At 45.5% G+C, this 13,973-nt stretch overlaps 1 protein-coding gene and 1 non-coding gene across 12 annotated transcripts in view; both read right to left on the bottom strand.

Annotated features, from left to right (window-relative positions):
• The window catches only part of PTPRU (protein tyrosine phosphatase receptor type U), a 446,790-nt gene that overhangs the window by 101,761 nt on the left and 331,056 nt on the right, over positions 1 to 13,973 (bottom strand). For 7 of the 11 annotated variants that reach the window (XM_077337169.1, XM_077337165.1, XM_077337168.1 and 4 more), the window contains exon 15: positions 6,219 to 6,248. The exons of the other annotated variants lie outside the window; for them this stretch is intronic. In XM_077337169.1, coding sequence (XP_077193284.1) covers positions 6,219 to 6,248 — 30 coding nt within the window. The remainder of the gene's footprint in view (positions 1 to 6,218; positions 6,249 to 13,973) is intronic. 11 annotated transcript variants of the gene reach the window in all.
• Positions 4,906 to 5,023, bottom strand: LOC143839190 (U5 spliceosomal RNA). Its single transcript, XR_013231646.1, has one exon. It is a non-coding gene; the product is annotated as a U5 spliceosomal RNA (small nuclear RNA).

Consider the following 13,973-nt stretch of genomic DNA (forward strand, 5'->3'; position numbering starts at 1 on the left):
AATCCCGCAGGGCCCACAGCTCTTCCAGGAGCTAATTCCACCAGGTAGGGGCCAGGACCAAAAATGCCCTGGCGAGCTTCCCTAGGCCCGGGAATGACCAGCAACTTGGTCATGCGCAGGGCATAGGATGACAGGTGGTCCTTCAGATACGTGGGTCTTAAAGGTTAAAACCAGAACCTTGAACCAGATCTGGGCCACAACTGGCAACCAATGCAGCAGTCTCAGCACAGGCTGGATATGGGCCCTCCAAGGTGTTCCTGTGAGGACCCTAGCAGCCTCGTTTTGCACCAGCTGCAATTTCCAGGTCAGGGCAAAGGATGACAGGTGGTCCTTCAGATATGTGGGTCTTAAAGGTTAAAACCAGAACCTTGAATCGGATCCAGGACACAACTGGCAACCAATGCAGCAGTCTCAGGACAGGCTGGATATGGGCCCTCCAGGTCAGGGACAAGGGCAGGCCCGCGTAGAGCGAGTTACAGAAGTCTATTCTGAAGGTGACCATTTGAACTGATTACTTTCATTCCATGACATTGTTTCTAAGGAAGTGTGCATGCACACGAAAGCTCATATCTTCAATAAAGCTTTTTTGGGTCTTAAAGGCACCACTGGACTCTAAATTTGTTCAAGTGGTACAAGGATTACTAAAAGATAACAGAGAAATGTCTGAGAAGCCAATTTTTTTGCCTCTGTCTTCACTGCAAAGCAGAGGAGGTGCTTGCCAACTCCAGAACTGCGCCAACTTCAGGAGTGGTGTTGAAAGACCTGAGTTGGATTGAGGTGAAGAGACAGGAGGATCTATGATTGATGGACAAATTAAAAACTGACAAATCACCAGGCCCTGATGGCAGACATCCAGGGCTCCTCAGTCAAATCAGCAATCACTGGATAAGAAGACCAATAATCTTGTGGATTAAAAACTGGCTAATTAACAGGAAACAGGGCTTTTCACTGAGGAAGCATTGGGGGACTGCAGAGCTTGGTACTAGGTCATTTGTTAATTCATGATTGCAGCTGGTTTAGGACGCAGCTTCTAGGCTCCTCACTGGGACACCCTGGACGGCCCACATCCAGCCTGTGCTGAGGCAGCTGCACTAGTTGTCAGCGGTGTTCCGGATCAGGTTTAAGGTTCTGGTTTTGACCTTTAAGGCTATCAACGATCTGGGTCCCACATATCTGAGGGACTGCCTGTTGCCCTATGACCCCCACAGGGCCCTTCACTCTGCAGGTGCAAATCAGTTGGTGGTCCCTAGCCCAAGAGAGGTATGCATGGCATCAGCCAGGACTGAGGCCTCGGTCCTGACCCCAACCAATGTATGTTCTGGCTCTGCTGGTGGACCTCCTAATGGTGCCTGAGTTTTGGCCATTGCATGTCACAGAGTATTGGACTAGATGGGCCATTGGCCTGATCCAACATGGCTTCTTTTAGGCAATGTTAACCCAGAACAAGCAACCCTGTTTAATTCCCAGGTGTTCATGGATGCATGGGAAGATGGGACTGAAGCCACAACACACTTTAAAAAAATTATTTCAAGTAGCCCCATAGAGCTACTATTCATCCCACCGGGGATATACATATTGATAATCTAGAGGTAAGTTTACTTTGGCCATATCATGCGATCCAACTCAATGCAGCAAGGAATTATGCTAGGATTGGTCAGTGGAAAAAGGAAACCAGGCCAACAAAGAACACGGGGGTTAGACACGGTCAAGATGGACACTGGCCAGAACATGGCACAGCCGAGGGGGACAGTACAGGATTGGAGATCGTGGTGACAGCTGTGCCATGGGATTGCCAAGAATCGGACATGACTGAATGGCTGACAACAATAACAACAATATTTTTCCAGTGGGACAATCAGGACCATGCCAGGTCAGGAAAATGCATAGGAAAGAAGTTGAACCACAGTCTCTTCGCAGCCCACTTTCAAACTGAGCTTGTGCAACTCCAGGCATGGGACTTCCACGGCACGTCTGTCAACTAGATCCATGACGGACATGAAGACTTTGTGATGTGTGCATTGGCTGTTCTGGGACAATCTGTGCAGAGCAACTCCAGTCTACTGACGGGAGTCGGGATTGCAATATTAAGAGAATTTACAGTGCAGTCCTAGGAAGAATTACACTCTCCTAAGCGTGCTGACTTCAATGGATGCAGAACCGTGTAAATCTCCTTAGGACTGCGCTGTTAGGGACGCTGCGCTGCATCACAAAGAGCCACAGCTTTCCTTGATGCGACAATGCTGATGTCGTTTTTTTCTTTGTATGCTAATTTTATTGGAATGCATCCAAGGAAATGTGCGTTCTCCCCACTCAGCAAGCCTTCCTACTCCCTTCTTCCGTCTGTAGCCCCTGGAGCTTGCCAGAAACCCTCTGGAACAGCATACAAAGTAGTACCGGGCTGTTTTTTTTTTATTTATCTGTTTAAAATATTTATGTCCCATAACTCTCGACACAGAGGCCCCCGAGGCAGGTTTCCATCTTGACAATCAAACAAGCTGTCAATAAAACAGGAGAACCGGCACTCAAACACTGAAGCAGCAGCCTTCAAAAATCATCCCTGGGAAACTCACAGCAGTAAAATCAATTACAGAAACAATGCCAAAAGAGCTCTTGCCGCTGGAACATTTGCAAGAACATCTCCAGCAGTTAGAAGAGCAATGGGAGGGGAGAATACAACCAACCGAGTCAACACTTCTCCCCCCCCCCCCCCCGCCCCCAACACACACAACACCGAGCCTCAGGTGGCTGGAGAGAAGTTTGAACCAGTCGATGGTCTTCAAAGGGCTTAATCGTGTTAAGAGGTACACTCTGAAATCTTTCAGAGGGCAGCCATGTTGGTCTGCAGTAGAACTGCTAGAGACAGACTCCACTGGTACTTTAGAGATCAACAGACTTTTCAGGGCATCAGCTTTCAAGAGTCAAAGTTTGATGAAGGGAGCCTTGACTCTTGAAAACTTGCGTCCTGAAAACCATATGGGTCTCTAAGTTGCTACTGGACTTGAGCTGTTAATCTTGGCGCTTGCAGCACTAGATCTCCCTGGGCATGGGAGCAGAGAGCCACAACCAGAGCTTTCCTGTTTCATTTTTTAAATATAGCAGTACTAGGAATGGGGTTGGGGTAATTCAATCAGGGGAATGATATTTGAGCAAGGGGTGCTTCACCTCTCCCCCATGCCATTTGCCCAATCTAAAGTCCCCTCCCTTGCTACTAGCATCTTGAAGAGATGCAGTTCTGAAAAGGAAATTGAGCATTTCTATTTTAAAGCACAGCCAATCAGATCTGGGGTATACCATTGGGGCAGTGTTGTTATTTAAACCCGTGGACCAAGATTGACCTTGGAGCTTCTGCTTGTAAAACACGGGCTCTTCCAGTGAGGCATGAGCTCCTGCCAAGGGCTCTGGAAAACTCTCTTGTGAACACCCCCAAAAGGTGTCAAAAGAGGAGATCAGCATGTTCCCTTTTCTTTCTGGTTTGGAAGGTTTTCAAGCATGAGCCATGGCAACTTCAGAAGCATTCCCAAAAACAGAATGCTGCAAGGAATGAACACTCAATAAAGTTGGTTTGGGGTCACTTTGTATTTCAAGGGTTTCTTGTTGATGAGCCCAAAGTACCTTGTCCTGTACAGTTATTATCCTGTGACTGCTACAATTAACTGATAGGCTATGACCTGCTGTCAGAGGGAATCGCTTATGTAGATGCTGAAGAAAAGAGTGGTACAATTTTGGCAGCAAACCAACAACTCTTTCGAACATCTCCCCACGGCTTAGTAGCTGGTCAGCTCAACAGTTTAGACTAGACAGATTCACTTAAGAACACATGGTTCAGTTCTCTATTGATTGTTCACGGAGGATAGATTATGAGTGCATAAGGGCCCAGAGTAAACTCCTAGTAGCTCCAGTTCAGAGAACTCAAGCAGCTGGAGTGCTTAAATCTTGCAAGGTTGTTGGCCATCCAAAACTGCCTAAATTTTGCAGGGTTGTTGGTCATCCAAATAGAAGACATTGGCCAAGACTGATGGACTGATTCAATATCAAGCAGTCTCATATGATCTTTGCTGACTTACTCAAGCCTTAACTCACCTGCATTTTCAATGGCAAGCCTTACTCTGTGTGTTTTACATGCCATCAAGCATTTCTGACTTATGGCAACCCTATGAATTAGTGATCTCCAAAGCGTTCTATCTTTAATAGCCTCGCTCAGGGTCTTGCAAGTTGAAGGCCACAGCTTTCTTTATTGAATCATTATTTCCCCATTATTCAGACTGAAGTTTAGTAGTTTAGCACATTGTTCCCTGCCTAAGATCCCAAGGTCAATTGCTGGCATCTCTAAGGAAAACAAGCACTGGTTAGGGAAGGATCATGACCTCTACCTTATAAAGTGGGAATTTCGCATGCTTTCATGCATCATGCAACTATTCCCAGACTGATCCAGTACAGTGAGATGGAAGTCCCAGTTTAGGAATAATCTAGAAATTCACTCAGTGTGGAAAATTCAATTTTTCCTTCTTTCCACTTTGATTAGAATAATTTCCACAATTAATTCTGGAATGGGAAGACATGGTGTTTGCCAGCCTGTTTCAGCTTGTCATGACTTCAACTCATCAGCTTCCCCCCCTTCCCCCCGTACAATCTTAACACACAAGGAAGCACTGAAATCTCTGCAGACAAAAACAAATCAGATTGCTTGGTTTCTGGTGTTCTCCCAAAGCACACAAACCAAGAGCCCAACTCCTTGTTATGGTTTTCCGTGAGTCAAGTCTGGATTGCTTTGTGGCTGCAGGGAATGCCGTCTTGGGCTTCGGGAACCCAAACTCCCCTTGTTAAAAATAATGCAACATATTGCTTGGCCCAAACTCTTTCACTCTGGCTCAGAGGCGGAGCAAGGAAAGTCCCAGGTTTAATTTGTGGCCTTTAATTTTAGGACCTGTGGCCAAAGATGTTGAGAAGGACCTTTCTCCACCATGGAAATCTTTAGTAAAAGGCGAAAGATTTATACGATTTAGATGATCTGAAGAGAAATCCACTTTTTCCAATGCCTCCACTTAATAATTTGAGGCCATTACCTTATATATCTAATCTCGTTTTCCCAGATCGTAGGAGATCATTTACGCTCCTACGATATAACATGCTTCCATCCGCTTTTAGGGAAGGCTGATTCAAAAAAATACCCATCTATGATCGTTTATGCATCTGCCAGGATGGGAGCATTGAGACATCGGAACATGTATTACTCCAATGTAGGCTATACGATCAATTCAGGAGAGAACTTATAACATCCCCACAGAATAAGTCCAATTCGGAGGTGATCAAAGACACGTTGTCAGACAAACGCATAGAAATAACTTCTGTTGTGGCCAGATTTCCTTGGAGGGCGATCAAAAAAAAGGAAGAGCTGGGTGGATTCGGAGCAACTTGGGTAAAGGTAGTCTCAATTGCTTGAGATAATGCTTGTGAGTTTTTAAATTAGAATGTTGATTCTTATAGCTGGGATGTTTCTGATTTCATACTATTTTAATTATCAATGTTTTTTTAATGTACTTTGTTATTTGATTACTGGTCTAGTACCATAATAAAGAGTATTTGATTTGACTTGACCTTTCCCCACCTGGGAGTTAAGAGCCACTGCCAGTTCGATCATCAATATAAGTCAAATGTGTTCACGTCACAACGTAAAATGACAGTGTTTGCAGTTCTTTTATCAAGCGTGCATATGCGTTGGTAAAACATCATGTCACGCCACGAGAGAACCATATGTAGGCTTCCCCGAGACTGCTGTTCTGCAGAATTTGCAAGCAAATACACACTGTTAATATACAGACGGAGAAACAACCTACAGGGACTGGAAGAACCAAAAACCTGCGCCAAACTGTACATGCACGTAGCGGGGTGGGGAACAAAGTCAATGCATTGATGCCTCTCAGATGTCGGAACTCTGGGGAGAAATTTGCATTATAGGCACATCCCCAGCCTCATTTCATTCAAAGATGTTTGGTAACTATGTTCATTTTTAGATATTTCTAGCTTCATTAAACACAATCCCAAGTCCCGATACCCTCTGGCTGTAAACTATTGTTTTGGGAGGAATACCTACGTATGATTTAAGGCGCGCTTTCCCCATAAGCCCAAAGAAAGGTACTTGGATGGTTAATGGGAGAAGGAACAGAACTCGCTGGAGCAGCAAACGGCCGAGCAAGCACGAGTGAATGAGAATTACTTACGGGTAATAGGAATAGGAATAGTAGTTCCTCCTGGCAAGCGTGCAAACAAAGAGAAACAGCAGATATTGCATAAGCAGCTTTTTCTCAGCAATAATGAAGGGGGAGAGGGGATCTCTGGAATGACACCGGGTCGTTGTCCATGCAAGGGAAGAAGGCGAGTGGGGATGGGGAGATTGATGGAAGGAATGGAAATGGGACCGCAAAAGCAAGTGGCTGGAGGTGGGATACAGCTGTCTGACATGCTTGCTGCTGGCCCAAGGACAAGCAAGGTTACCTGCTGAACTAAAGCTTCAGGGCAAGGATGTCAAAGGGTTCTCTCTCCTACCCATATCCCTTCAGACAAAGTCAAACTTCAGGTTCGTTTTAAACCCAATGGAGAACATGGATCTTCTGCTCTGGGTTGCCAGAGAGGGTGGAATGAAGAGGTGAACAGGCAGTCTTTGCCAGGGCGCAACCGAGCTGGCTCTTACCTTTCAAACAAGGATCTGGCTGAAACCATAAAATTAGGATGGTGGAACAATGGTGGGTGGAAAGTGCAAGTGGGATTCATGGCTTTTCCATGCTCAAGTCCGGAGATCCTTCTTCTAGGGTAGGAATTGCATCTGAGGAGGTCTCAAAACCCAACTTACCAGCTTTCCAACATAGAGTCAAATGGGGGATGGGTGATTGTGCCCATCTGACATTGGGACAAATCTATTTGGGAAAGCCTAAATCTTCCATCCCCATATAATCCATCTGGGTTATTGAAGAGCTCCAGGGATAATACTGCAGAGCTAACAGCTGTGCTACAGAAAGTGGTAAGTTTATATAATTTGTTATCAGGACAGAAAATAACTCTTGTTGGCAACAGCACAAACGTACACTTTCATTTCTTCTTCCCTCCCCCCACATATTCCTGTATACAACAACCACAATGTGGAATGGTCCAGTATAGACAATCAGATGAGAGAGCGCCAAGGAAGACTCTGCAGAGTAAGGCAATGGCAAACAACCTTAGAAGAAGAAGAAGAAGAAGAAGAAGAAGAAGAAGAAGAAGAAGAAGAAGAAGAAGAAGAAGAAGAACGAGAAGGAGAAGGAGAAGGAGAAGGAGAAGGAGAAGGAGAAGGAGAAGGAGAAGGAGAAGGAGAAGGAGAAGGAGAAGGAGAAGGAGAAGAGTTGGTTCTTCTCTACCTGAAGGAGGCTCAAAGCGGCTTACAGTCACCTTCCCTTTCCTCTCCCCACAACAGACACCCTATGAGGTGGGTGAGGCTGAGAGAGCCCTGATATCACTGCTCGGTCAGAACAGTTTTATCAGTGCTGTGGCGAGCCCAAGGTCACCCAGCTTGTTGCATGTGGGGGAGTGCAGAATCGAACCCGGCATGCCAGATTAGAAGTCCACACTCCTAACCACTGCACCAAACTGGCTCTTAGGACTTTGCTTAATCAAACACAGACACATATCTGTAGAAAAGAGCCAGGGTCCCGCACCACCCTAACAAAAACTGGTGGTAGTGTAGGAGCTTTTATACGACCCGAAGAAATGAGAAATGACTCACAAAATTGCATACCCTGCCACAAAGGTTGTTAGTGTTTAAAGAGCCACTACTACTACAGACTAACTTGGCTTCCCATATTAATCTATCTATATACACTTATATCTGTGGAAAGCAGCGGTAATACACCAACTTTCCTTCCCAAGAGAACTTAGTTGGGGTTGGCAAACGTAGGAGGGCAGGGAGCGGTTCCTGTTGGCAGCAGAGGATAGGACCTGCAGTAATAGCTTTAAACAACGTGTAGACCTGTATCAGCTAGATATCAGAGGGAAAATTTCACAGAGTAGTTCAACAGTGGTACCGGCTGCCTAATGAGGTTGTGAGCTCCCCCTCAACAGGTGGTCTTTAAGCAGTGGCTGGACAGATACTTATAATGGATGCTTTAGGCTGATCCTGCATTGAGCAGGGGGTTGGACTAGACGGCCTGTATGACCCCAACTCTTGCACAGAGAGCTGAAGCTTAAAGAATGACAAATGAAACAATAACAAATGAAATAATCCTGATCTATCTCCAAGGGACTAAGGGTGGAATCTGTCTGTCTGTCTGTCTGTCTGTCTGTCTGTCTGTCTATCTATCTAATCTATCTATCATGGTATTTTTATACTGCCGTTCCCAGAAACAGGAGATGGAAACAGGCCCCTGGCACAATCTACCACCACAGTAGGAGCTAGGAACCAAGGGAGGAAGACCAAATCTCATACCCCAGGGTTCCCACCCGGCCTCAACCAAACACCTGGTGGAAGAGCTCCATTTTGCAGGCCCTGTGGAACTCAGAGAGTCCCACCAGGGCCCGCAGTATGGGTTCTTCATGCAGTTGTCCTCAAAACAACCCTATGTGGAGAAAAGAGTTGATGCATATCTGGAAGGCACAAAATCCCCCTTAAACACCTATACAAAGACCTCCCACCATCCACCAACATCAGACAAGTACACCGTAAGGTGTGGCAAGAATCTTAACATGGGGGAAAATAAACTAACCCCAATACGAGTATGGGCCATGGCTCAGTGGAAGAGCATCTACTTAGCCTGCGGATGGTCCCAGGTTGTATTCCTGGCATCTCTAGTTAAAACTATCAGGATGGAGGGAATGTGAAAGACCTGTGCCTAAGACCCTGAAGAGCCACAAACAAGCCAAGTAAAAAATTCTGATCTTAACAGACCAAGGGGCTGATTCGGTATCAGGCAGCTTCCTATGTTAATATCTATGCTGGAAGACAGGTAGGAGAACTAAAGAATAGCGGTGAACTTGTTGCACTATAAATCTGTTCATCTAATCGAGTCCTACAAATCCGGCCATGGGCCGTGAATCTTCTTCTAGTACAAATCAGGAGAGATACACTGAGACTTTAATGGCTTGACCTACTTCGTTTTTGTCCATCCAGTGGCTAAAAAGCTCTCAGAATCAATCGAAGCATCAAATCAATGAAGCTCCAGTGATTTATCTTGGACCACTTGGGATTCCGTCCCATGTTCATCCTTTGCCAGGCTAATAACCTCCTTGGCTTATACGGATGCCAGAGATCTAGGACCAACAACTCTTGCTCTTTTCCTCTTTGTTGTGACAGGCCTATTTTTAAAATGATGACCCAGCCATGGCCTAAATATTACGATGGCTTACGGTTTCACCATTGCTGGGAAAACAAGAAAATGTGTGCATCTTAAAAAACAAAAGACAGTTGTCTGGATCCTGTGCACCGCCAGTACAGCTGCATTTGTGAAATGGAAACTTCCTACCTCCCCCTTCCTGCACCCTGCTATAATCCTGCATATACTGCTACTGCATTGGAAGGAGAGGGGGGGGTCTAGTAAACCTCCAAGGACAGAGTGAGGGGCCTGGAATAGGGGAGTTAAAAGAGAAGAAAAACCATGATCTCCCCCTCACTGGCAGTCTTCAAGCAAAGGTTGGATACACATTTTTCTTGGATGCTTAGGGCTAATCCTGCGTTGAGCAGGGGGTTGGACTAGACGGCCTGTATGGCCCCTTCCAACTCTATGATTCTATGATTCTATGATGGCGATGGGCTGCAGCAAAACACTTGCTTTTCTTGGAGAAGGTCCTAGGTTCAATGGACAGCATCTACAGTACAAGAGGTCAGGTAGAGGGGGCATGTAACCAACCCAAGCCTGGAGAGCTTCCGCCAGTCAGAACAAACACAACAGGCCTTGATAGACCAGTGGTCCAACTCAGAAGAAGGCAGCTGTCTTATGTTCATAAGTCGGTGGTTGGTGGACGAAAACCTGCTCAAGGTCTCTGGCCCCAAAGAGGTGAGACTGGCCTTAGCCTGACTCTGGTCCCAGCCTATTGAAATGCTCTGCCAAGAGAGATCAGGGCCCTGCAGGGCCTAAATCACTTCAACAAGGCCTGCAAGACACAGCTATTCCACCTGCCTTATGGATGAGACCGGGAATATAACACCTATTACATCTAATTGGCTGGCCTCCCCCAGGGAAACATTTACTGGAATGAAATACCTTGATCCCCTCCCAGTGCTCAACCAAGTGGCGGATGTGCTGGGATATTGTAAGGTTTTAATGTAGCATATGATTTTTAAGGCTTAATATTATCTGTGGCTGTATTTTGAGTGATTTCACCCACTCTGAGCCTTATAGGAAGGGCAAGCTACATGATTAAAAATGTGTTTGTTTGTTTGTTTATGTGTGATCCAACCCAATATGTGAGCATATTCCCTGGGAAGAATGAACCAAAGACCTTCTGCATGCAAAACTGGAGCTCCACCTGGGTGTTTTCTCATTCTCTTTCTGAAAGAGAATGCTGCAAAATCAACAAAGACATTATTTTGAATAAAATCAGAGTCCAGTAGCTCCTTTAAGACCAACCAAGATTTATTCAAGGCGTGAGCTTTTGAGTGCAAGCACTCTTCATCAGATCTGCGGAAGAGTGCTTGCACTCGAAAGCTCACGCCTTGAATAAATATTTGTTGGTCTTAAAGGTGCTACTGGACTCTGATTTTATTTTGCTACTTCAGACCAACATGGCTACTCGTTTGAATCTATTATTCTGAATGCCTCTCTTTCCCTGACGGTGCAGTTGGTATACACTGCCAGGATCACTGTAGGTACAGACACGAAGAAAGAAAGCAACAGATGCAGAGCAGCATGAAGGCACGTGAGAAATGCTGAAGGAGTTACAGAGTGTTGCAGGGAAAGAAATGTCATATAATGGTAGACTGGAAGCAAAACTCCTGGCCTGTACGATATGCTCTGTGGAGAAATATACTGGGCTTCAAGGTGAACTTTGAGCATCCTCAGAATGAGCTGGCACAAGGCAGACCCTTGACTTCTTGTACTGCTACACACAGAGTCACGACAGAAAATCTTACACCTGACTTTTGTCAGGATCAGTCCCTGCTCTCTGCCATGCTTGACTCTCAGTGAACCTAAGTGACTCCATCTTGAGATGCTGTGCCTTTTTCAGAAATGTTCCCATGTAACCATGCCTGTAGTTTTCCTTTGATTCCCCCTTTCTTTGATCCTTGCATTTTCACACTTTCTCAACTTTTTTACCATTGAAAAAACCCTGAAACATCCTTCAGGTTCTGAGTAACCCTAGAAATGGTGCAATTGTGCAGAATATGGTTGGGGAGCAGAGCTGTGTACACACCCATCTAGGGCCTCTCCCCTTTCCACCCCCTCCACACTCATTGGCCATTTGGGGAGGGGGAGCAGAGCAATATGACCATGTATGGTGATATCACCTGATAAACATTTAACAATTAAAAAAATATATGTTCAAAATGGATTAGCTGTCACCTATTCGGGAAACTCTTCCAGGGCCGTCAAGAAACCCCCAGGTTTTACAAAATCCTGGTTGAGAAAGTCTGATTGAAATAGAAGAGTTGGTTCTTATATGCAGTTTTTCTCTACCCGGAGGAGTCTCAAAGCAGCTTACAGTCGCCTTCCCTTTCTTCTCCCCACAATAGACACCCTGTGAGGGAGGAGAGGCTGAGAGAGCCCTGATATTACTGAAGAAGAAGAAAAGTTGGTTCTTATATGCAGTTTTTCTCTACCCGGAGGAGTCTCAAAGTGGTTTACAGTCACCTTCCCTTTTCTCTCCCCACTGCTCGGTCAGAACAGCTTTCTCAGTGCTGTGGCGAGTCCAAGGTCACCCAGCTGGCTGCATGTGGGGCAGCATAGAATCAAACCCGGCTCGCCAGATTAGAAGTCCATGCTCCTAACCACTACGCCAAACTGGCTCCCCCTATGATAGATAGACAGGCCCACAGCTGATAGATAGATAGAACACATAAGATGATAATAGATACTATGCTGCATTAGATCATTGGTCAGATCCAACACTGATCTCTAAGGAAAAGCCAACACAATACAAATACTACCAACTTTTTATAAAACTTGAAGAGAAACTCCAATCAAATGCACAAACTTTAATCTTGGCGATTCATTTTAAGGTACCTGGCCACAATGACTGATTTCCCACCGTTGTTTTCACCGATTCACCTTGCCCTCCCTTCCCTCAATAACAACCTTACTACCAACCTTCTACATCAATCATGCACCAAATACAAAATTGCTGAATGGAAGGAGGGCAACTTCGGGTGGCAGCCAGCTGCTCCTTGTTTGTGCTTTGGATTCAGGAAGGGGAATGGAACCTCTCCCATCGGGAAGCACAATCGGCAGAGGAATCAACGGTTTCATTTAAAACTAGATCAGCCAATCCGCTTCGACTCAAGCACAGAGAGTAGCTGCCTGGTTACTTAAACAGTCGAAAAAGTCTGGAAACCAGAAGCAGTGGGTCTTCATTACAAAGATTCTCTCAGTATTTATAACTTGTTGAAAGTCCCACTAATGAGCTAAGGGTGGCAAACACAGTTTCTCTCTCTGCCATTTTAGAAGAAGAAGAAGAAGAAGAAGAAGAAGAAGAAGAAGAAGAAGAAGAAGAAGAAGAAGAAGAAGAAGAAGAGTTGGTTCTTATATGCTGTTTTTCTCTACCCGAAGGAATCTCAGAGCAGCTTACAATTGCCTTCTCTTTCCTCTCCCCACAACAGACACCCTGTGAGGGAGGTGAAGCTGAGAGAACCCTGATATTACTGCTCGGACAGAACAGCTTAATCAGTCCTGTGGCGAATCCAACGTCACCCAGCTGGGTGCATGTGGGAGAGCGCAGAATCAAACCTGGCTTGCCAGATTAGAAGTCCACACTCCTAACCACTACACCAAACTGGCTCTCACTGGAACCCTCTGAATCAGGTTAGGTCAAAGGAAAGCGCACACAAGAGAAAAGATACAAGAAAATATGAAGTTGCCTCATGCTGAATTAGACCATTTGTCTATCAGAGACAGTATTCTCCAGCGGCTCAGGCAGATAGATGTCTTTCGTATCACCTAGTGCCTGGTCCTTTTAGCTGGAGACGCCAGGGACTGAACCTGGGGCCTTCTGCATGCCAAGCCAATGCTCTACCACAAAAACCTCTAACACTTCAGAGATCAAAACAAGGAGATAGGATCACAGGCCCTGAAGGAAATCCAAAGCCCTGCGGGAAATCCAAACCTAGAGAATTTCTGAAAGACCTATGCTTGACCTTGACCTATGCTTGAAAACTGCCTGGCGACCTTCAGCTCTAATTGAAGTCACTGGGTGACGAAAGGCTGAACTCTGCTTATAATTGCATGGTTGGGTGTATTTAACCTGCAGGAGGGGAAACTGAGGAAAAAGCATGAAGTATGGGGGGGGGTTTGCTAGAGTGTTGCTGTGATGTTCAACATCCCTTTCTGTTATGCAACCCCTGCTGGGTGAGCAGCAGCTGCCTAGGCCCCTCTTCATCTTCTGGTGTGCTTTGTGGGCGTGAGTACGAATGTCATGTCTGTATTCCTTTCTGTTGGACAAGGTGCACCAGAAGATGTGTCCCACATTAATAAGTAAATAAATTCATATGGTTAGAGGCTGAGCTTTTTCTGTTACATCTTCCCGGAGCAGTGTGTCTTCTGTCGATCTAAAGGCTAAGAGGGCAGTCATTCCTTAGATTTGGTTTATACAAGGAACACTGCATTGGCCTGCACCAAAGTGATTCCTGGTTTCTGTTTCCACAACACCCCTGTGGGGTAGGCAATTGACTAACCCAAAGTCACAGAATCATGGTGAAAGGAGAATCTGAATATTCAACATAGTCTAACTACATGCCAGATTTCGGGTACAACATACCAGATCACTTTTGATAAAACAATGATCCATTTTTACTCCTCTGC

This window comes from Paroedura picta, chromosome 5 (assembly GCF_049243985.1).
Source record: "Paroedura picta isolate Pp20150507F chromosome 5, Ppicta_v3.0, whole genome shotgun sequence".
Lineage (NCBI taxonomy): Eukaryota > Metazoa > Chordata > Lepidosauria > Squamata > Gekkonidae > Paroedura > Paroedura picta.